General features: G+C 34.0%; 1 protein-coding gene across 5 annotated transcripts in view; it reads left to right on the forward strand.

Annotated features, from left to right (window-relative positions):
* The window catches only part of LOC120623859 (DNA-binding protein D-ETS-4), a 53,651-nt gene that overhangs the window by 20,908 nt on the left and 6,759 nt on the right, over nt 1–25,984 (forward strand). For 2 of the 5 annotated variants that reach the window (XM_039890129.1, XM_039890130.1), the window contains exons 2-4: nt 11,216–11,990; nt 13,044–13,198; nt 18,260–18,401. In XM_039890129.1, coding sequence (XP_039746063.1) covers nt 11,216–11,990; nt 13,044–13,198; nt 18,260–18,401 — 1,072 coding nt within the window. The other 3 variants (XM_039890131.1, XM_039890132.1, XM_039890133.1) reach the window with 3 other exon arrangements.

Below are 25,984 nucleotides of genomic sequence, written 5' to 3' on the forward strand. Positions count from 1 at the left end.
GTTAAAGAACATAGAACCACCATGTTTTAAAGTGGAATGTTTCATTCCCTTATTATTTTATTTGTTCTTTATAACATATTTGCACTCTTGTAGTGCTTAACTATACTTAACTAAACTCAACTAACTAATATATATAAATTACAATACTTTACCGTCATATTATAATTTAGTGGGATACTTACGATCGTGAGATGGGGACCGAAGACATCAGTTCCAATAAAAAGTCTGATTCCTTTCCCTCTTCTGTTGTTTAAAGTTGCGAAAATCGTTAACTTAGCTCTAAGTGGGAGTTAAGTTTCATGAATGGTTATAGTAATGACATAATATGCGTTACTCAGTTGGCAATTCCGATTACATAATGCTTATTGCAATGTAATATATGAGTGACACTTTGCTTACGACTCATTGAATATGTAAATGTCTTTAAAGAAGCATAGACTATTTTCGTACTCAAACTTAACCCTCCGTGCTACGTATCCCTTGTGGTACCCTGCTTTTACATTTCATGAAAATATTTCTTCTCTCTTTCATTAATAAGAGAGCTCGTTTGAAGTTTATAATTTCCTAGAAATATAATTTTTATAGTAAAACGTGTATTTCAAATGTAAATTATTACAGAGCCATTATGATTTACTTATAACTTAATTTTCCTTTATAACCAGACAAGTTTACTCGCCTCGACTTCGCATATATTTTTTATGCAGTCTTAAGTACTAATAAAACCTTATTTCATCCACGAGAGAGATTAACGAATAGGTATAATTAAGGTCTTTTTTTTAAATGCAACGTGAATTTTTGTCAAATGTTGCCCGTCTAGTTTCGAACCCCTTCGGGGCTCTTAGTCAAAAGTTCGTTCGCGCGACGCGACACGACACACACTTCGCTGTTCGTTGCAAATCTCCGACGTTCAAGTGAGTTCGGCCTTCAATAAAACATTTAAAGTAAATTTGGAAAATCAAAAGTGCACGACTCATAATGCTCATTTAATTATCAAATATTGAAAAAAAAAAAAAGAAAAAAAAAAATTTTTAAAACAGCTGTACTAAGTGATGCACAGGCGCCCCTGGTGGAATAACATGTACATAATCGTACAGCACGATCGTAAAGCACTCTCTGATGCGCATCATGAGTCGTGCAAAACAGTAAATGTTTCTACGTTGTACAAATAAATTCATACTGCGTGTTGCTATTATATTTATATTAGATCGTAATCCTAAACCTTCAGCCCTTCGGCGAATCGATCCTTCTCGGATCGTAACATGATAATGATAAAATGAAATGAATATTAACATTTCTATTCCGCACGTGACCGGACTGGTGGATTGTCCAAGTAAAGGCTCCACGGATCGCATTGTAAGAATGTCCATGCAATAACTTTTGTACATTTTGTATGGGCCATCGCTCTCTAGTTCTGGGTAGTAGTGATTTTAAAAACAAACATTAAGCTTGGATGAAATATAAGACACTAGCTTTTGCCCACGTTCTTCGTCGGCGTTTACTACGGTTTTTATCTTATCCCACAGGAACCGACAGGATTTTCCAGGGATAAAAAGTAGCCTACGTCACTCTCCGTCCTTTAAACTCACTCTATGCCAAAAGTTAAGTTTATTGGCTGTTTAGCAATTAATTTAGCAAGCCATTGCTCGCAACTTTTTAAAATTCAGTGTATTTTTCAATGCTCAAAAGTTTTCCAGTGTCTATCTAAAGGATAAAAGTTCACTCTTTACAAAATTTCTTAAACCGTTTTTAATTTTCGGAGCAAAAAGTATTATATTTTAATTTTTTATCATTATTCATTGTCATTTCTTATTTTGTGTTTTTAATTTTATATTTATATTGCATTTTTAATTCTAATTTGATATTGCAAATTGTTAATTTCTTTTTCTGGGGTGGGGTGTATGGGGTATGACAGTTATATTTAGCCCCTAATCGATTTCTCCGCGACATCGTACCGAAACGCTAAAGAAATTGCGGCACGTCTTTGTCGGTAGGGTAGTAACCAGCCAAAGCTGAAGGCTCGAGCGAAACCACACCACAGAAAAATAAAAATTATAAATTCCCGAAGATAGAACCCGGGAACACCCGCTCAATATTACTCGTCGTCTAGGTCAGTGTCAAGGATTCAAGTTCTCTCAATACAAGATTACAATTGAAGATATAATCAGTGTAGATGTGGCCAATGATTGGACTCACTCGGCTCGAAGATGCCTATTTACTCTTATTTTATAGATATCCAGGTTTTAAGAAAAAAAACAGAACTCTGAAGAATGCTTAGGCTTGTCGTCAAAACCAGCGTCGGAACCCTCGTAGCTTTAGTTTTAGGTTTACGAATATAGTTATCGCCATCGTCTCACTATTGTGTACACATTTTTCATGTTATATTTTACGGCCAACGACCGACTGGCGCAGTGGGCAGCGACCCTGCTTTGTGAGTCCAAGGCCGTGGGTTCGATTCCCACAACTGGAAAATGTTTGTGTTCTGAACATGGATGTTTTTCAGTCTCTGGGTGTTTATCTGTATATTGTAAGTATTTATGTGCATTATGTTCATAAATATATTCATCAGCTATCTTAGTACCAATAATACAAGCTACGCTTACTTTGGGGCTAGATGGCGATATGTGTATTGTCTTAGTATATTTATTATTTATTATTATTATAAGTACTAATAAATCCTTATTTTTTTATTTATAATATAGGCACCAAACGTGCCATCTATGGGCCTACTTGAAAAAAGATATTCTTGACTTTTAATTCAATGTAAATGGCCACCTAATTTTAGAGATAAAAATTGAAAAAAAAAAGTTTGTTTAGCAATTATATAACTGTAGAGGACACTTGCACTCGTCGATGTCTTTTCCATGGGACAATTCACTTTGTGAAAAACCATCACAAACAAAAAAATAAAATTCCCTTTCCATAACTTTGTAGCGAAAAATATGTTTTTTTACGTGATGCTAACTATTACATACACATGTAAATTCTAAGAAGATAAATAAAGATGTACGGTTTACAACGATTACAATTTATTTGCAAAACGTACATGCAAATATAAGTCTTAATTTTATACACATAGGGTTTATGTTAGATTGTGTATAATATTTTGTATTTGTACATAGCCGGGGGCGTATGTAAACAATTATATCACGAACTAAAGTTTTCCCACGTGTTTCGCGTCACTAGTAATGAACTTGTGTGCGTGTTGTTTTGCATGTGTGCTATAACACTAGGTACCTAAGTTAGTGTTATAATTAGACTATGAATGAAGTGAAGGTGTGTGACGTCATGGTTAACTGACCAATAGAACTGCGACAGGAATAATTAGCTTTGCTTTTTTAGACTGTTTTTTATTGCATTAGTGTTCTAAGTGTATTTCCGTAGATTGGATTGGGCGACATTGTGTGTGGGTACCAGAAATATTATGCGAACTTTACGATATTTATCTATCTATAATTACCTTCACTCAATTATTACAGGTTCTTGAAACTGAATTCTACTGTTCCCTCTGTCTCTACTTAATATTTATTCACAGCGACTTTCCCTAGCAGGTAAGGAATGTTAATGTGCAGACATAACTCTTTGTTTAAAAATATTTCCCGAGTGTTATATCTAGGTGATGGATATAATCATATTCATTCATTTAAAAAATACTTAATCAAATACATTACTGGACAACATTGAACAAATTTTATGCTTGAAACTAAATGGTGCCATTGCCTGTACGATTAAAGGATTCGAACGATGCCCAATGCATCTAAATCCTTCAATGTATTCAAAGTTCACTATTCGTTAACTTTCATACGTGAATCTTGAAAATGCACCTTGGGCCGTCATTTTATAAATCTTACCCCTTGTCTTTCATATAACTTCAATCTCTTTTTGTGTATCTTTAAAAGAAGAGAATACTTCTACTTTGCTTTCAAAAGCGTATGCTCGAGCACCATTCGAAATAGTTGATTTCATGGTCAAGCTTCTTTTATTTCATTATTTGCGAAATTCTAATTCAAATTCAAAAATGTTTTATTCATGTAGACACACAGACACTTATGAAGCGTTGATACATTTAACATGTTAACTTTAATGTTAGGTGACGGTGATAACTGCTTTCGTTAACTTAAAACTAAAACTAGGAGGGTTACAAACGCGCCCTTGAGTATATAATTTGAATGGTAGCGCAATTCAATTATTAGTCATTAGATACGAGTTCGAGTTCTTCTTTCGAAATATAGCACTATTTGGAAATTTATAATAGTGAAGGGTAACCTCGAGTCGTGGCTCGATTTTTCGCAAATGGGCACTGACCCCCTTTTTTAAAGAGCTAAACTCCGCCTGGGTTCAGCCCCACCAAGCTATAAATGAGTCTAACGGAGCAAATTCCACTATTATAAAAAAAAGCTTTGCACCTCAGTGATGTTAAACGATTCTGCGTAGAAAGCGATTAAAAGTACTTTTGCTGTCCAAATGTGTTTTATGGATATCAAGTTATAACAATGTAATCGGATACGTTACGGACTTTTCATGACTCAGACCATAGATTTATCAAAACTACACAGGAATAACCAGTGTCCGTTTATAAGTCAATTTTCATTGAAGCAATTAAATAAAAATTACATCGTTTAGAATTTCATTAGTATGTAAACATTAATCATTGCAATTAAATAAATACATACAATCTATATTTAACTTATAAGAAGTAATGAATAATCTTATCACGAACTTTTCTGGTTTATGTCTTAGCCCACGGACCCGCTTGCATGTTTTAATTCACGACATTAACGTCCGTATACTAAAACATAAAATCAGCTAGATTAATTTAAGAATGTTTACCTCATTTACTCTCGTTTATTATCTAATATGCTCAACAAAATGAACTAAATTATAGTTTTTGCTCTTAAAATCATTGTGTAACTATAAACTATGTCATTAAACATAATAATCCCTATGAATCCCCCACGAAAGACAAGGTTCTCGAGAGCCTTTACCAATGAATATAATATACAATTTTTAAATCCATTCCAAAAACACAAATACCGCAAACACAGTTAAGGTTTTATATTATCTTTCTATCTTAAAATTGTTTCCAATCAAATCTCTTAGTCCTTCATCAAAATCAAAATTAAAGAATCCAACCCTTTATATTCTATAAATACAGTATTTATAATTTTCAATAACATTAAGAAAAAAATCCAGGTAATCATATACCACGACTCAAATTAAATATTTCAACATTCGCTGTAAATACGATATTATGTCAATAACATAACAACTGGAACCCGTCAACATTCTAAGTTATTAATTCGATTGTCAGGAAGTTATATTAATCTTCTGTTGTAAAACTCTATTCTAAGGAGTAGAAAACTAATAAATAATTTAAAATTGTATGAAACCAGAAGTAAAGTTGTTTTCATATACAAAAGAAACGAACGTTATCAAATTCGGTTAATTGAATATCTCGATAGTTAATTAAGGAAATTATTGACAGCAAATCACTTTTGTATTTACGTGAACGTCATAAATAATTGAATGCGTTACTGACGTATACACGGTGGCGTATTATTAAGATGTAGACACTATTAAGTTCGGTATTAGTTTAGAAGCGTATTTCCCGGCATGACGCAGGCCTCATTGAACCAAAGGCAGTGTGCGCGAGCGCCGAGCTCAGTGCCTGTGTGATCTACTCGCCGTATACACGCCGTCATGGGCCAAAAAACTACGTAACCTCAGCATTGGGTAACGGAGTAGGCGCCGGTGTAAGCTAACCTCAAAACATGGAAGCGACGTCAAAGGTGCAACAACCCTGACTCAGCTGACATTTCGAGTGAGTGCGGATTTTTGTTTAATAATAATTGCAGTGGAAAGCAAACAATTCGGAAGGAACCCTCAAAGTGAGTTTATAGAATACGTGTTAGGTTAGTGTTTGTTGACTTTGACTTTTGTAGAGTTACCATCAAGTTTTCTAATGGCTTGCGTCGGTAGAAACTACATTCCAACATTCTTTATCATCGGTATGGTAGATTCAATGCCCAATCAGTGTCAGTTTTTGAGGTTTACTCTTTATAATAAAGAATATTATAAGAATTTATACCTATTTTGTCATTCTCAGTAAACGAATAGATTTTTCCTCTATAATTGTTTGCGAAAATTGTTATGAATTCACGCTCTTAGTTTATAGAAAATTAATGATAATAAAGTTGAATATTCTCTAGAATGTTTAAGGAGCTATTTTAAGTTATGAGCGAATTCACATTAGCCGAAGTATATGGTTTTTCTCGTATCTAGAGATTTTCCGCATCAGTTTTCTTTTCCGTATGGATTTAGCTTTCTATTTATAAGTGTAACTTCGATTTAACTTGTCAAATGGTGTTTACAGACTTCGGACTATTAGTAAAAGTCTAGCACAGAAGCATATTCTTAATTTGCAAGCACAGATTATACAAATGTCAACTTCGACGTGGTCCTTAAACTTAACGTTTATATGTATAGTGAATATATTCTGATAAATCTGATTGTACTCGAAGGATAACATAGCAACCCAAACGATGAATTAACGAGTCTTTATATCAAACTTAAGAATCTAACACATTACTCCTCATCCGTGACAATCATTTATCAGTCACCACGGGATTCCCACCAACTTTTTTGTGTGCTTCAAGCATTTTATATTTTTAGTGGCTAAACATGTTTTGAATGCTTGTCAAACCTGGTTTAAGTGCTATAAACAGAGTAAAGAGCACAGTTCACCACACAGCTATGAAAGCTTGCCGTTCAACCTGTAATTGACAATGAACTTTATGCTATACATCATAGTGTTTGTTATTCATTGTACATTTTTGTCAAAACGTTGTAAATCGGTGTTGTTGGGCCGAAACTAATGGGCCATTTAAGTTAATCTGACTGTGACATCTCGTAACGAGAGCGAGTAGATATTGTTGTATTATGCAAAAATATAACTTTGATGTCAGAGCACGTGTCCTAAACAAGTTTGAAGACTTTTTTTTAAAAAACTTAAATCTTATCTGCAGATTCCACATATCGATAATAATAATTAATGAATGGGAAGTAATAAGATCCAATTCGAAAAATTTAAAACAGTTGACACTAACATTGTTTGCATAAAAAAATATAAAATTTTAGATTCATGTACATGCATATTTAAGTACGTTACTTTAAACACATGCTTCTAATGTGTTCATTGATTTTGCTCCATTCACTCTCAGACGATATTTCTTATTGTCCGTTTTTTATGACTAGAAGTTTAAATTTGATACTTGAATATCGTTGTATATAAGAATAAATAATTGGATAACATCAGAATTAATATGTTGTTACTAAGACTGAATCGTAGCCATGTTTGAATGCCATTAGGCGGGACCATTTTTGGTTCTTTAAGAAAGAGTTGTTTGCAATTCGTTTCAACAATATCTAAATACAACTCATTCGTGAAAACCCCAAGGTCTTGTCGAAAATGTAACAGAAGGCTGCGATTTGTCTGGTCACGCGCATGTCTGTTCTGCTCTAGAATTGGTTAGACACAATAGTTCTGACGTCAAACCAAAAGCCTTTGCTTCCGCTGAAAAAAAATTTAGGAAACAATAGTTAAATACACAATTGAATGAACATTGAGTCTACGGACCGTATATCCTTTGACAGGAGAAAGAATGTGTTGCCTCTAATTTACCAATTAAAACGGAACGTTTGAGTATAATTGAGGATTAGAATTTATTTTTAAGTATTTTTTGTATTCAGAAGTATGTGGGATACTTATTCTGAACGGTACTAGTTTTACCAGTAAAATAGTTTTGCCTAAATTTGACTCTTAACATTTAAGCTAGAGGTTAAATTTTTAAAATCACAGCTGATGGTATGATGATACATTCTAAAGCGCTAACTTGAAAGATGCATATTCAACCTCAGCGCGAAGGAATAAATATCGATGAGGTAGAGAGAAAGGAATACCAGAAGGATGTCTCAGCTACTTTCAGTATGTTTTAGAGTCAAGGAAGCAAATAATTACTAACTAAGTACGATTCGAAAAAAGCCAAAGTGTCAAGCGATTGTTTGTTTTTCTGCTTGAAGTTTGCCTTTTATGACTTCAACGAAAAAATACTTTTTTTATCTTTGATGGTATTCGTAATTTAAAATTGATATTCAGTTTTTATACCATAATACATATTATATATGCACAAGAATTTGATCACAGGAAACTTTATCCGCATTGAATTTGACAATACCAGCCGAAAAACGCTTTTCGAAGTACGAATGCGCTGCAGGCATGCCTAAAACTTCCGCATACCTGGCGTCGGGTATTGGATAACCAGATATATTTATGTTTTTTTCATATTGTATATTCATGCGCACGCACATTCTATTGGATACTTAGGAATTTGTGCATAAATAAATAGCTCCGCATAATTTACGTTCGAATTGTGTAGACTGACTGACTGTTTTGTATTGTAATGCTGGACAATTTTTTTTGAACTGCCTCCTTGCTTCAATTTTTAGCATGTTCAACCAAGAATTAGGAGGTCTTTGGTTTAAATCTGAGTAGAGTTATAAAATGATAGGTATCGATTTTTTCTTTTAAAAAAGATTTCCCCCCCGCTTTAAGCCTAGCTAAATTCTGATGAAGATCTTTGTATCTTAATGGTCAACAGCAAATTACCCACAGTTAGTCCACACAGGTACTCCAATAATTTAGTATGCAGTATATTTTCAACCATAACTTACGTACTACATGCCAAGTATTTCCTATCGTATTGACTACTTTATCCTATAAGGTTAAGATATTATACTACGGTAATTGATCAGTAGAAGCTCCACGCAACTTCGTCCGAGTATAACTTTAATTCGATATTCTATAAAATGTACCCACAACCCCCACGGCCAATCGTCCGCCAGCGTTATTAAGTACTTCGATTAAAATAAGCGTTTTTTCTGGCTTTGGCTTCTAAGGGTTAAATTATTAGGGGTGTAAATCTTCCACGAATACTGGGCTATATTTTTTATCTAATCTGACTGGTACCCGGGATTATCAGAAACTCCATCTTAAATTTAGAATGGTTAGTATCGATATACATCAGAAATGAGATCAGACGTCTATTAAATATTTTTTATTTATTTTATTATTTATTTATTCCCATATTACATTTTTGTCATTACAGGAAAAAGTTATCCTAATACGACAATGCAGCATGTTATGTAAATTTTAATAATACATATAACTATAATGTATGTGATAAAATCAAAATCGCTATATTTGTGAGTTCATTAATTAATTAATTTTATGATAAGAGTTCTAGTAGAACAAGATAATTAGTTATATATTAGGTTGTTTATTTATACGAATGTCTATGTATAATATATGATGTGATCTATTTTATGACATTTTAATGTCACCCACAAACAAGTGACCTTAAAATAATAATAATTGGGCTATAATAAATTAATACGCATCTTCGTCCATAGCAAATTAACTATGATTTCCATAAAATTGAATTTATAAAAGAAAATTTTATGTCTTACTGTTATATTATATATAATATTAGTCATATTTTTTATAATAACTAGGATTTGTATACTATTTTCAGTTTTCATTGAAAGGAAAATATTTTCCAATCATTTACAGGCAGCGGAAAAAAGGTTCGTAGTGTAACAATTTCAGAAGGGATACAACAATAATACTATTAATATATTTATTTATTAAACAACTTAGATCAAATAATTTTAGTAACAATAGAAAATAAATAAACCTAAAATGTAGCCACCGCGAGAAACTTTTTGACTTCAAAAATATAAAATGAGTAATTATACGCAATCGTAAACAACAAACCGTAGGCAACAGCTAGTTCCTGATAAAAAGTTTTTTCTTCGATAAAAGGGTTGCAAATTACTAAAGTATTCGTTTTAATACTAATAATTATAATAACATAAACAAAAAACAAAATTATATGTAAATCACTGCCGAAGATTCTAGCATAAGTTATCTTCACATGTTCAAGTCAAGCTAGTATCCCCGAGAGATACAATTAAGCAAAGATGTTACGTGGGAAATGCTATTGTTACGAAACAAGAAATTAATAATGCAAGTAACTCGCCACTTGATTGACCGGTTAAACTTGCACTAGGTTTTAATAACAAAATGCGTAAATAAACTCAGTAGGCTCGCGGACTAGGATGGGGTTGTCACTGTTACGAGTAAGTCCCTTTTATTCAGTAAAACATAGTGATGGAATACTTCATACGGGTCCAAAATTGTAGTTAGATAAATAAAAAAACAATGAATTAAATATTTTTAATTATATGACAACAAAGAGTTGTAAACTAGAACCTGTCACTTCTGCCACGTGCAATTTTCTTTTCTTGCATTATTTAAATACTCTACCATCATAAATGCATTAAAGTTATGTCAAAGTTCGTAAAAATATACTTGGTAACGTTTCATAATGAAGCGGTAACAAATTCTGCTAATCTAAAATATTGCGAAATCAGAAATTTAATTTTAACTTTTAATCTAAAAGCGTTCAATGACTCAGACCTAATTTAAGAGCTCTTTGACGTTTAGATAAACAAATAACGCATAGTCCAAGAGACTGTTTTGTTTAAGACATCTGGTGCTACGTCAGTGAGCTGAAATTGACGCAAATGCTCAGAAATCACGGATCGTTACCATCACAAATTCTGGTTTACATACATTTGCTTCTGCCTTTGCAAAGATTATTTCTATAGAACCGTTGGCTTGTAGACACGCGACTCTATTTGACTTCAATATTTACCCATCCATTTTAGCATCTCTCATTTCCTTAAAATCTAATATCAAACCGTATAATATTTACCCTACCACAATAACTGGTATTCACAAGTAAATTATTTTATATGATGAACGTCATCAATCACAATAGAAAATTTATGTGAAGCCTAGTTTCACATAATTAGCATATAAAGCAACTGTAATGGAATTGTTTAAGATTGGTTCTACGAAAAAAGAAAGGAGTACCTTTTAAGATTTTGTTTTTATGTTGTATAAGTTTTTAATCTAGTTTATTCCATCTTCACGTATTATGCATTTTGACCCCGCTGGTTGTTGTTAATACCTGTCGTAGGTTCTTGTATTTTACTTTATTGACCACAATACCATCTCAAATATGAACCTCCAAACATTACCTATGTTTATTCCTCAGTTTATAACGATATTAATTTGATTTTTCCTTGTTAACAGATGCCACAGACGGTGCCCCGGTCTGGGTGCAGCCCCCCATCGGCATCCCAGGGCGAGAGAGCAGTACCAACTTCACCCGCCGACATACACCATCTTCTGCGCCTTCTTGGTGCTGAATCCCCACCAGAACCGATGTTGCACTCCCCTCCCACACATATAAAACCTCCCCCACCTTATCCAGAAGATAACAACTATCTTGAGCGCCTTTACGATCTAGAAAGCTACCCAACCCCCTCTCCATCATCTGACGAAGGATCAATTCCCACAGTGGCGTTCCAACCACCTTCCCCTTACAACTCCCTAGACTATCCAGTTTTCATCAAAGAAGAACCACATAATAGGCTCTCAGTGCCCGGATTTGCTTCGCCCTATCCTTTATCCCCTTCAGGCTCCTGCGTATCATACGGAAGTCATAACCAATACTTGTCACCGGTCCCACACCACGAAGAATACATAGATATTGAGGATTTACTCAAAGAGAATCAGATTTTACAAGAAAGTGTACAACACAGTTACATAACACCAAAAATCGAAATCGAAGAACCAAGAGATCACATTCTATTGCGTTCGGCGCTTGAAGACACAACATTTCAAAAACGTCTCAATTTGAGGCCTATTCCATTAGAATTAGGAAGTGTCAAAATGGAAGAAAGTAGTGGAGGTACCGGTGAAGAATCACTTGTAACCCCTGCTATAGACCGCGTGCTCTCAATGGCTATTGAGCAGTCTAAACGAGATGTGGACAACACATGTACAGTTCTAGGTATATCACCAGGTGAGTCACATACTATGCGTTTGCTATTAATCACTAAAATACTTTTCATTCATATGTAAACTGTCTCGCAATAAAAATTACTGTACAATGTACAACATAGTAATGATCGTATGAATGTCAGATACTAGAACTGCATAATAACGATGATGATCCATTCAGATAGAATAATTATTAATGACGTCATTAATATCGCTAGTCAGTAAAAAAATCAAGTATTTCCTCGTATCAACGCTGCTGGGCTACTGCCTAGGTATATAATCATTATTTATACATAGCTTCTGAGAACATTGTAAAAATAGTTGATTACGCAACGAATGAACCATTTGTTAAGACGTCTATTGATGTTTCTGTACGCTAATATCATTACGTCATTGATTTTTGTTACGACAGGGAAATTTAATATTATGATTACAACTATTAATAGAAGCATACTAACAACATAGTTCAACAGCAGAATAATTCTTCGATTCGATTAAAGTAAAGACCACACTAAAAGTATTACACGAAACTTTGAATGGAATGTTCCTCTAATTAACCAAAAATCTAATGAATGATTAATAAATAAAAGACAGTCATTTAAACTAGAAGTCAATTTTGAACTCCTTAATTATTGACGTCTTATAATTCGATGGAGCCGGCTGCACGCACGAAAAAACATGACATGTGCGGCGTTACCTTGCTTTGAGGCGTTCCATTCAAGGCTTGAAGTGCAAGCGAGAGCGCGGAACGAGCGACAAAGAGGCACAGTCGACCTCCGCGTTCGACATCTGTCTCTCTCCTACTTGAGTGAGCGATGCGTCCGCGTGGACAGCTTCTATACAATAATACATTTACATGTTTTCGGCAAGAATGAAGTGCAGTGAAAAGTGAATGTGGCGTCAATTGTTTATAGCAACGATAATATCTATCAAAATTAAAATTTTCTTTTGAAAAATGCAACCATTCCATCAGTATTTTCTTACGACGTTGTCACGTTCAACTATCGTCAGTAAGCCGACTTTACAGACGACAAATTTTTTTCTGAATTATTATCAAAATCTTCTTCTCTTATAGACCCAATGCAGTGGAGTACGAGCGATGTGAAAGCGTGGGTGATGTTTACATTACAACACTTCAACTTGCCAATGGTACCTACCGAATACTTTGCTATGGATGGCGCAGCCTTGGTCTCACTCACAGAGGATGAATTCAATCAAAGGGCACCACAAGTAAGTTTAAGTATTTAGTATTTCCAGCTTTCGGAATGGAGTGTGTTCAATTCGGATCGAGCTCGGAAGCGGCCCGAGAAAAGTGTAAACTGTTTGACAACATTTGCAAATATTAACAGACAAAACTAAAATATGGCTTCAGTAAAAGCGCGAGTGATCAGATGACTTCGTGTCTTCATTTACTGTAAAATACTAAAAAGTTGAAATATAAAGTTTAGAAGAAGAAGAAATATACACTTTTTAAAAATGTTTTTATTTTCTTACATGGCGTGCAAAATCAAATAATTAGATATTACAAGAAACGACAAGCAAATATTGAAACCATTTATTGAACTTATGAATACGTTGTGTAATTGAGTAAATTTAGTAGGAATTTTTCTGAAATGAGACTGTTCTTACTTCATCAAATCATAAACTCATGTTGATTGGGCAGTGGTAATCCACAGGAGATGAGTCATTATAGTGTTTTTTTTAATGTTACGATCAACTCCATTGGTCATAATATGCCATGAGTCACAAGTTAGTTTCTATAATAGTATTGCTAATGTTTTAAATATTTGATAGATACACATTTTTCACACATGATGTAGCAATGTAACATATTAAAATGTGAGTGAAGTGCTGTGGTCGTAACGATATTATTGACATCCAATACAGTGTCGCAGTGTCTCCGAACGCGTAGTTTCTTTAATATCTCATCATACTCGATCATGATGATCAGTTATTATTTTCATAACAACCGATGTCCAGTGCTTGTCTCTTGTAGGTATTTCTTAACTTTCTGTAAGTCTTTCGATGTTAGCCCTCCATTTCATGGATGGTTTACAAACACTGTCTGTGGAACCTTGACATTAATTCTTCTAGGGTATGCACCAAACCCAGGGCTACTATATATACCAAGTTTTTATTTATCCCGTTGAAATCTTCCAGAAAAAGCTCCGTCCATCTCCCGTTTATCACTTGCATTACGCAATATTGATTTTTTTTTGGTTTTGGAACTCATAAGAAACCACCGAAAATTTAAAACAATAACAAAACATACTAATTTTAAAGTAGTCAAAATGTATTTTACCATCGTCTGCGCCAACCGTTATGTACAAAACAATCTGTTTACTTAACTTCGGAATCATTTAATCACCGACCCTGAGGCCGATTAAGGGCATAGATATAGGAGCATAGTTCGTACCTCGTGGCACAGATAAGGAAAAATAATATTTTGTTTATAAGTAACGACGAACGAAGGTTAACACTAAAAACGAGATTAATTTTATAGGCGCAGGTACGTCGAAACGAATTCTTCAAAGCATTTTAAAATCTATTAATATGGATGACGGGCCTGATTGCTAAGACACACTGTGTTCACACAAAAAAATTGATATAGACATAAGACAAAGCTCAATATTTCTACAAATATGCTTTAGCCCAGTTTAGCTCATTAAACTCTTATTCAATAGTATAAATGCGATGTAAAAGTATTTAATTGTTGATTTATCCTTTTTTGACACAGTAAAGGAGCGAACTAATACATAGAAGTGATCGTTTGTAAAGCTACTTTCTGACCAAGGCTACTTGTTACGCGTACTCACAGATAACTTCTTCTATAATAAATAAGTAGTTTATTTTTTTATTTTTGATTTTCAACTTTATCTTGATTAAACAAAACATCCCCTACTCCAAATTTATAGATTCAAGTTAAATTTGATCTGTTAAATCATCGTCATGAACTTTTCACTCACGTTTGATATTAATGAAAACAAACTATTAAAAATAAATACGCAAAAAAAAAGATAAAGCAGCAAAAAATATATTTTAATAATACAACAATCTGCCTCATGATAATTTTAAAGAAAGTAGTGAAAAAAAGCCGTGTCTAGCTTTGAAGTCTCTGTAAACCATGTTGAAGTGTGATCAGTGAAAAATCGAAAAATAAAAGTTTCTACTTTATTTTGAACCATGTAATTACTTGTTATGGTGTCACTGTAGATTACGAAGATGCAAGGGGTAAACAACAGCGCCCAAGTCTTGACACCTAATAACAAGCCGTCATAGAGGCGTCATTCTAATATTAGAATTTAAAAGAACTGTAACTTATTACGTTATTAGTTACGCTCGCCGTACGCATAACTAGGAAATCCGTTTAGGGGTTACGTTTATGCAACTTCAATGCAATAGCTACGAAACTCGACGCAACTTATGAAACCAGGTTAATAATTGCATCGGGAATTCCCAGTGAACAGTTCTAGATGTGCGTGCGAGTTATGCAAAATGTACGTAGACTTAAGAAAGTTATGTCACTATTAGCTGTAGATAACAGGATATATTGATGAATGAAATTACCAGATAAGTATATATGATGCAAGTTTGATTTACACCTAGAGGCGTGGCTTGCATTATACTTGCACGTTTGGAAAGCACAATGAATGAATGAATTGCACCCCACAAAAAGTACATACAAAAATAAAGTATAACAAAACAACGGATACAAATTGGCGGCTTTACCGCTTCATAGCGATTTCTTCCAGGTAACCAATGTCGAAGAAAACACATACATATACCCATAAAATAAATATATCATTACTTACTTACTTATTTTATATATATACAATATATATAAAACAATATTTGTAACTAAAGAAAAATAAATAAATAAGTAACTACCAATACAAATATAATATACAAAAATTATATTACTTAAAAATAATATAATAAATTAAATATGAAACAATATAAATAAAACAAATTATTTTCCTCAAACGAAGGGAGCATTGAACTATCACGGGTCTATCAATGGTGAAGATCATTTTTTCTCTCATGATTGAGAGAAAAAATGATCTTCACCATTTAGTGAAGCTCAATAATTTGTGACTTCTCATCATCATCATCATCATCATCAACCCATTACTAGGCTACTACATTGAAAGGGTCTTCTCTCAGAATGAATAGGGTCAAGTTTTGAGTACATTATGGAGAACTCTCAGGCATGCAGATTTCCTAACTATATTTTCCTTCACCGTTAAATCAAGTGATATTTAATTTCTGTAATAAAAAACGCACTTAACTCCGAATAGTTCGAGGCGCGTGTCGGGGATAGAACTCGGTACCCTCAAAGAGAAGCCGAAGCTTTACCCTCTAGACTATCACCGCTATACACCGCTTAAGAAATAAACAATATAAGAAATAAACCCATCATCAACTTCAATCCATTACCGGCTCACAGAGCACGGGTCTCTTTCCACAATGAGAAGGGGTAAGGTCATAGTCCACCACGCTGGCCCAGTACGGATTGGTGGACTCCACGCACCTTTGAGAACATTATAAAGAACTCTCAGGCATGCAGGTTTACACGATGTTTTCTCTCACCGTTGAATATTAAAAGAGAGATAGATTAAAAGATATCACATCTTTTAAAATTCAAAATTCTAATTCATTTATTTGTTGAAAACATAACAAAATATTATACATGTTTAGTCGCAGTCTACGTCATGCAAATCTTAAAGTATCTAAGTTTAATTACTTAAAACGCATATAACTTAGAAAGGTTAGAGGTGCTGAAATTCAAACTCGGTCACCCGAAAGTGAAGTCGAAATCCTACCGGTTACTGGTTTAACATCGTTTCTGAATTACACTCGGCATAGATTGAAACATTGAATTGATCAAACAAAAGCATTTGATGTTAATTTTAGTAACTAGGTAAAAAATATTAATTTTTACAAAATGTTTTTAATCGTTATGGTTTTTTTTACCGCTTGAAAATTTTATAGATACTTAATTATGCTAGTAATTAGACTATTGCGTTTGAGCTTGTGTAGTAAAACAAATATTGGAAAAAGAAAATATTATAGAAAAATAATTACTTATTTATTTATAAACCGAAAGCTACGAGGGCACATTGCCACCCACGTCCTTCAGATCGGAACACAGCATAGCAACAATGCTCCTTAGCTGTAGAAATAAGCATGTAGTTAGTAGTTCCCCAAACTTGCTTATATGCTCCTATAATTTTATTGAACTTATAAATATATGCAAGAGCTCTTTCTTTCTAATAAAGTATGGGATTATTATTAATTCATATTCTACGTCTGTCGTATGTCTCAACATCATAATGTTTTATGTCTAGGCTTTTTATTTTATCTTTATTCGTATAAAGAATCATCAAAGAATGTTGAGCGCTCATTAAAGAGATCCACTGCAAGCTTTATAATTTTTAAACTAATCGGCAAAAAGGTTACGAATTTGTAAACGTACCGGCAAATAATTCATTAGCGTAATTTTATGTTAGTCATACTGATCGTTACCTACATGAAATCATCATTTTGTGATACAATCACGCACATGTTTAGAGATAAATTCGAGCCAAGATCATAGTGGTGCGGTTTTCAATACTTTAGTAAAAAGTAAAAAAATGTTACCTACCACATATTTTTGTCCGATGTAATGTTTCTATTAAAAGTTTGATAACGTTATTAGATTGCCAGCATAAAATTCAACCAACATAAATAATGTCCTATTTTGAATAAATTATGATGATAAAATCTTGGCGATTCTCCACGGATCCCTTAATCTAATCGTTCGACTGGTTTCTGGTTGTCATCGAACGCGCCGGTGCTTGCTTGCCTTCAACTTTCCCCAAGGCCGATGAAAGTCGACGTCGCTAGTCGCTACAACTGTTTGCATACAAATCGTAAAATCTGCTCTGTTTTGCGCACATAAATTGAGACGAACAAATTGTACACAATCTTTGAAAAAGAAACGTAAAACAGCTATTAAATTTAACAAAATATACAACAGATTTCAAGAATATGTTTTTTACCTGTACTCTAAAAACTTTTCAACTAATTTCTCTTTTTTTAATCTTTATATATCAATTTTGAGATCGCTCATCAGTCAAGCCGGTTTTTGCGCTGTCTTTGTTTTTCTAATCTGTTTGTATTTCCTTAACTTGTAATAGCGTTCAAATAAAACAAAGGCTTATTTGAATAAAGGAATACTTACACGAATTCGAATAAATAATTAAGATAATTTTAACATTCCGCCTTTCCTAATAGTTTATTTTTGTTTAGGCCGGTAGCACTCTGTACGCACAGCTGGAGATCTGGAAAGCGGCGAGGCACGAGAGTTGGAGGAGTCAATGGACTGAGCACGAACAGCCTTCCCCCGCCCCGGCACCACCCGGCTTGCCGTCAGCTGATGATTTGAGTGATGGTATGTAAATATTTACCCTTTGTAATATAACCGACGCTAAATATATTTGTTGCTATGTGTCTCTGAGTTACCGACATAGCTCAGCGAGTTGCAAAGCTGAAGTGGAAATGGGCTACATAGCTCGGAGAACCGATGGACGTTGGGGTTCCAAGGTGTTGGAATGGCGACCCCGCACAGGTAAACGCAGCGTGGGTCGGCCCCCAACGAGGTGGACAGACGACATCAAACGAGTCGACGGAAACAAGCGGGCCAGGACCGTGGATTTTGGAGCTCTCTACAAAAGACCTATGTCCAGCAGTGGACTTCAATCGGTTGAAGTTATGATGATGATGATCTCAGAGCACGTTTTGCTCCGATACCGAAGCATCCTTAGGAGATGTTGTACAATGAACCATTGTTTCGTTACTTAGTAATTCACTTGCTGTTTGGTGTGGAGTATAAAGTTTGAAGAAACTACAAATTGCACCATACATGTTCTCCTGCTTTTCGCGGAGTATAGCCTACTAAGCTTAATCCTTATTGTATATGATGGATTTTCGCAAAGTAACGCCTACTTCTATCCAATATTTGGAAGTGTTTTTGTCTGTGAGACGAAATTGCTTCCACATAAAAGATACATACAGATAGATATTTGCAGTCGCAGCCTTTTTCTAGAACTGTTTTAAGTATCTCAATTCATTAATTATAATCTAACTGTAAGGTTTTATGCATAACACGCAAAGATAGCTCTCAGATTGCATATTTCTTTTACTTAAAACTTATTGTTATATTTTGGCCAATACATGCAATACCCTACTGTTTGTATATATGTATGCAGTGTGCATAGTCTTATATTACAATAAAGTTTTATTAAAATCCGTTTAGTAGTTTTTGCCTGAAAGGAAAACAAACATCCATCCATCCATCCATCCATCCATCAATAGAAACTTTCGCATTTATTATAATCATTAGAATATATAATATATAAATAGCATTAGTTATAAAGTTTGAGAAATTATTTTGTGCAACCTAAGATGCAGCTGCCTCTAATTAAAATCTGCATTTCAAACTAATGGTATAGTCGATAAAAACATACCCATATAACAAACAATTATATATTACTAGCTGTTGCCCGCGACTTCGTCTGCGTTTGATTTTGTTTTTTTATGTGGCATTCAATGAAGTTGTAGTTCTAAAAAAATTAAAGTATTCAGTATCGCTAATAAGCCTTAAATGAGGGGCTTGCTGCTGTCCGCTGAGGAGTCCTGTCCTCTATCTCCAACCACAGTCAGATCTACACAAAGTTTAGGCAAAATTAAACACATTATAACCTCTACAGAACAAAAATAATTATTTAAATCGGTTATAATTTGTCGGAGTTATGGTGTAAAATCGTCAAACACTTTAATCCCCTCTCCCAAAGGCACGGAGCTTAATGTCGGGATAAAAAGTATCCTATATTACTTCGAATACTTCCAAAATATGCGTACAAAGTTTCATGAGAATCGGTTAAGTAGTTTTCGCGTGAAAGCGTAACAAACAAACTTACATTGACATTTATAATATTAGTAGGGATAGGGACAACAAACTAGGCGTTTCAAAAATTTTAATCTTGATAGACAACGATTGTCGGACTAGTTTTTTTTTATTACGATGATAGTAAAGGTGTAGGTGTAATTGTTCAATAACAAGCGCTAGAATGGAAGTCATAAATTTGTAACAAAAATATATTTATTTTAGCGTGTCACTGTATGACATAGTTAATTTTGCGATTTAACATTTTTTTTTAATTTGGTTAGTCGCTGGGAGAGAGAGACTGTGTGAGTACAATTAAAAAAGTCTTGACTTAACTTTTTAATTTTATCTAGGGTTGCCCTTGTTCCACGTCGTAACTCTCCCAATCAATAAAGCTCTCCCAAAAGAAGGGATATGAGCGAAGAATTGGAAGAGACACTACTCGCTGCGCTTTGATACTCGTAGGTTGTGATAAAACCACAGATATTTTTCTAATATAAAGTACACTTCTAATTTTACCAAACAAACAACTATTATTTTGCTAAAATATTGGACGTATTATTAATTTTATTCAAATTCAAATTCAACAATGCTTTATTCACGTAGACCTTATCATAGGCACTTATGAAGTGTTCATACATTTAACATGTTAACATTAATGTTAGGTGATGGTGATTACTGCAGTCGTTAACTTAAAACTAAGGAGGGTTCCAAACGCGCCCTGGTCTAAGAAGAGCCCACAACAAACTTAGCCAGGTCTTTTTTGTTATCACCATCTCACAGTCGAGTTAATGTTTAGCTATGACGTTAAAGCAATACATACCCAAGCTTTTTTACTATATATGTAACCCTTAATATTATAATAGGATTTTTCTATAAGCTTACGTTTTATATAAACTTTGAACTTATTGAAATACATCTTAAGGATTTTATCTGGTAATTCGTTATAAACTGATAAACAATTACGCTTAAATGAATCTAAACTTCTCAATATGATTACGTACTAAGAATTAGTCTTGTTTTTAATAATAAAATGTTTTACTCTAAAAGAAAATCAACACGCTATTTTGCTAGAAACATAATTGCGAAGATATTAGATTTGAAAAGTGGCACATTACTGGTTTATTTACGAGCCATTTTAAAATGCAGCGATGCCTCACATCAAAACTGTGGAAAAGCAAGCGGCCGCGATGTGGCACGCCGCTGCATCATTCGCAGCATTGTGATCAACCGTTAGGCGATGCGAGGACCCACATAGAGACAAACGAGTCGATGATGTATGGCTAACATGGCCAGACAACCTGCTATCGGCAGGACTGTCTCTGTTTTTTATTGCTCTTTTCCATGGCGCAGCAGCTTCATCATTTATAGGGTTTTAGAGCATATACGTTAATAGTTCAGCTTTATGTGACACCAAGCCTGTCCGGGCAAGTGCTACCACTATACTTACTTTTGCCGCTAAGCCGCATTGTATATTTACGCCTGTCGCAAGCCTGTCGCGAGACAGTAATCATAAATTAACTTGCAGTGCAATATACAACATAAAATAAGTAATTCATTTAAAGGAAATTGTATACAATAAATTACCAATTGATATCTTGGAGATGTCTCTGAAAAAGTTCTAAGTTTGTATTAAACGTAAGCTTATAGAAAAGTCCTATTATAGTATTAAGGACTCCGTCAACGATAAAAATGCTTGGGTGTAAATTATTGCTCTAACCAGGTTGATTCTTTAATATTTTTTAAATGACAATGTGGGATGGTGATAACGAAAATAGAAAATAACAACCGGCTAAGTTTTGTTGTGGGCTTCTTTTTTGACCAGAGCGCGTTTGGAACCCTCGTAGCTTTAGTTTTAAGTTGAATAAGTTGTCGAATTTATTTGTCGCCATCAACTCACTCCTATGTCACATTTTACATGTTATGTAAGCATCAAAAGTGACATCTATGTGCCTATTTGAATAAAGAAATATTTGACTTTTACTTTGAATTTGGTCTGAAGGGCGCGGTTGGTCTTGTGGTTGCAGGCACATGAATCTTAGCACCTACTCTCAGGTTAATGGACACAGCGCGGCACGTTGCAGGACGTATTGCATGCCCTGAAAAGTGTAGTACCTAGTTATTAGTACAGGTTAAATACTCGTAATTTATATCAGTGGGTACAGGACGTAATTCATTGGTTTCTTCATAGCCGAAGACCTATCTATACTTACATTTAAGCAATATTATCAAATGATTATAATATCAACTAAGCTCAACTAGCAACTGCTGAGTTTCTTGCCGGCTTCTTCTCGGTAGAATCTGCCTTCCGAACCGGTGGTAGAGTCACTACACACGGACAGACTTGACGTTTCAAAAGTGCTTGTATTAGGCCTACTTGAAATAAATGAATTTTGAATTTTGAATTTGAATTTTTTTTGAATTTTGAATTTCGCTATCCCGTATTGAAGCGTGTTAGTTTCTCTAAGCACTCCATTATTTTCTCTTATGACAACTAAACCCTGGTGTGAATGATGACGATGATTCCCGCACTTGAAACATAGTGTTCTTGCTATGAACTAAAGCGTTGTATAAAAACAAAAGCGTGTCCAAGTATCCGATATTACGCCGGGTAACACCTGGTCACGTTATAATGTATGGCCGACTATAGATGTATAGGTTGAAGTTGCTAACTCGCTTTACGAGGGAATTGGAGACGGACAGAAAGAGGACGCTTGTTGCATTAGAAATGAGAAAATTTGAACGTCACTTCGTCGTTGCGTGTTTATTGACTCTAAATCAAATAAGCTACGAGTATATATAATACAGTGTAGTTGAACATATTTATTAAAAAATAAAAATCATTTTAATCAACCATACATTCGACAAATGGAATTAAGATTTAAATAGGGTTACAACTAATCGGGTAGCTGGTTACTGGTAAAGAAATTAGATGATTTAATATAACATGTAATCTGCTACATTCGGCCATCCTATAGATTTTAAATTATCACAATAATTATAGAAAGAAGAATAAATAATATGAATTATGTGATTCACATTATTATCACATATAAATTATCATGAATCTACACAAACTTAAAATCAATCATTCGACAAGTTGATGTTGGGAAAGAGCAACTGCTGAGTTTCATACTGGCTTGTTTTCGGTAGAATCTGCCTTCCGAACCGTGGGTAGAGTAGGGACTCTAGAAAACAGACAGACTTGACATATATTAGGCCTACTTGAAATAAATGTATTTTAAATTTTAATTTTGAATTGCGGTTCTTTGCCAACTAAGCCAAAGCTCCTCCGGCGATGTTTTATATGCAATTTAAATGTCTGAATTAAAATGAATCGATTTAAAAAATATCTGTTTCGAAGGTTTCAGTCCTAGAGTCCAAGTAGCATATTAAATATGTTACCAACGTTTTCCGAATCGGAATGGAGTACTTTAATTGCTTGTAAATATATATTTGTTAACATATAAATGCTTCTTCATTGTCGTTGGTTTTTGATTAGCTAAAAGATGAATCAAGGATAACACGAGGTTTAATATTTATAGCGCTCAATAAATTACGATTCTTTAATTAGTTTAGGTAGATCTTCGAATCAAAATTAATAAGATTAATGAAAATACGAAAAATTAACGAACGTAGCAAACGTTCGTTAATGTTTTATTGTATGATGTCTTGGGATGTTGTTTACAAAATCTGAATTAAATAAACATTTTCCTATTGACGTTTTCGAATGAACGTCAATTTAAAGTTTCTAAAGTAGAACATGACCACTTTCTATATAAGTACCTACAGTACAGCAAAAAATTAAAACATTCTTCAGAATTAGAAATATCTCTTTTGAAATAAAATGTTTAGGCAAATTAAAGCATGCTTCAATTCAGGGTCGCAAACGGAACGTAAGAAGCTAATGCTTATTTTCACTAACGACGAACTAGGCGATACCTTAATAAGTAACGCTTAATCTAAGGAGATTCCTAGGAGTACATCGACTTTTCACCAGTAGTTATCACCTAAGAGTTGGTGAAACATTTTTTTAGGAATTTCCTAGGTTTAGTGAAAACGAGCTCATTCTTGTTGTTATCGCAATCTGACTTTGTCACACATTTTCTATTATTTTCCTCTCAATCTTTAAGAATTAGAAATATTATTACCCCCTTTTCGTGATTCGTATGGTCCGTTATAAATGTGTACCACATAAAATAAATAAATACCATCAGTAGTTATAATATCACACTTAAAGCTTGAGAAAAACAAGCAACTCCGCCATGTTTAGTTAACATACAGCTGGCTTTAAAAAAAAGTGTTGATAGTGGCACAGGAAACGGCTACGGGCAATTATCTCTGGCAGCAAGTTCGCGGCATTCCTAACATTGCCCACCGTAGATTTATATCGCTCATCGTATACAGATCAACAAGTAAGGAATACAGGTTGTTTGGATTAATTCAATTTATGGTTCAGTTGGAAAAAAATTTAATTTATGTTGCAAAAGATATACGTTTGTTTACAGCTGTAAACAATGGCGGTTAAACTCAAATGAACAGATCCAAACAATAAAACAATAAACAACATTTAGGAACAGTTAATGGAAGTAGAAATGTGTGGTAATGGGTAACAGGAATACGAAATGTGTAATTTGAAATATTAAGATACAGTTTATAAACTTATGTGAAAGCTAATTGGACTGGGCAGTTGCTAAAATAAAAGATGTAAAATTCCTTATTGATAAACCTAAAAAATAATACTACCCTTTACAGGAAAGTTACGTGCGTGTGTGTGACTTTGCGCTGGTTTGAAACGCAGATTCTACTGAGTATAAGTCAGCATCATTTGTTTATATTATAGATTTGTGTAAAACAGAATTAGTGCCAATACCCAATTTAAATGAAGACAGTTCAAACTCTATTAGGGATAAATAACTGTACCTACTGTTTTATTCCCGTTATAACTCTTATTGCTACAGAGTAGGTATACCTAATACAGGAGATAGTAAAATCATTTGACGGCCGATTGGCGCAGTTTTCAGCGACCCTGTTTTCTGAGTCCAAGGCCGTGGGTTCGATTCCCACTACTGGAAAATGTTTGTGTTTTTAAGTTAAGTGTTTTTCAGTGTCTGGGTGTTTATATGTATTTTCTATGTATTTATTTATAATTTATATATAATTCATAAAAATATTCATCAGTCATCTTAGTACCCATAACACAAGCTACGCTTACTTTGGGGCTAGGTGGCGATGTGTGTATTGTCGTAGTATATTTATTAATTATTTTTTTTTTTTTTATTTTTTTTAACCAATCTTTAAAAATGTAGATTGCCAATGGTGCTAATTTTGTAAAAAAAATCTCTAGATAAAACTAAATTCTACTAAGGTCTACATGATATTGTAAAAAATCAGCTCTACTTTTAGACCTTTCCTCGGTACTCGTATTTTTAAAGATTCGACGGCCGACTGGCGCAGTGGGCAGCGACCCTGCTTACTGAGTCCTAAGCCGTGGGTTCGATTCCCACAACTGGAAATTTTTTGTGTGATGAACATGATTGTTTTTCAGTGTCTGGGTGTTTATCCTGTATATTATAAGTATTTATGTGTATCATATTTATAAAAATATTCATCAGCTATCTCGGTACCCATAACACAAGCTACGCTTACTTTGGGGCTAGATGGTGATGTGTGTGTTGTCGTAGTATATTTATTTATTATTTATTTATTTATTTTTAGAGATAAAACTAGAATAGACACCAATGTCATGTAACAGTTTACTACGTTATCTTCAACATCATAAACATGTACATAATCAAAAAGATGTTCAGTTACAGTTAGTCCATCGATCGTCCGTCAATGGGTTCTATTCCTTTCCCGATAGCCAAGCCCTTATATGTCGGACCAGCTTTTTGTAACATTTCCCGACGACCCAGATACTATGAGCTGTGTTAGCGGGCTCGCAAGGTCGAATATGTGTGATATATACGTCTGTTGCGTTACATATATATAACTGTCTGGCTGAGAGACGTCGCTTAAACTGCTCAAAGTAGATATTATACTTGAAAATTGATAGATAATAAATTTATTTCTTCTACTAAAGTACTTAG

The sequence above is a fragment of the Pararge aegeria genome, chromosome 5 (assembly GCF_905163445.1).
Source record: "Pararge aegeria chromosome 5, ilParAegt1.1, whole genome shotgun sequence".
In the NCBI taxonomy this organism is placed as follows: Eukaryota; Metazoa; Arthropoda; class Insecta; order Lepidoptera; family Nymphalidae; genus Pararge; species Pararge aegeria.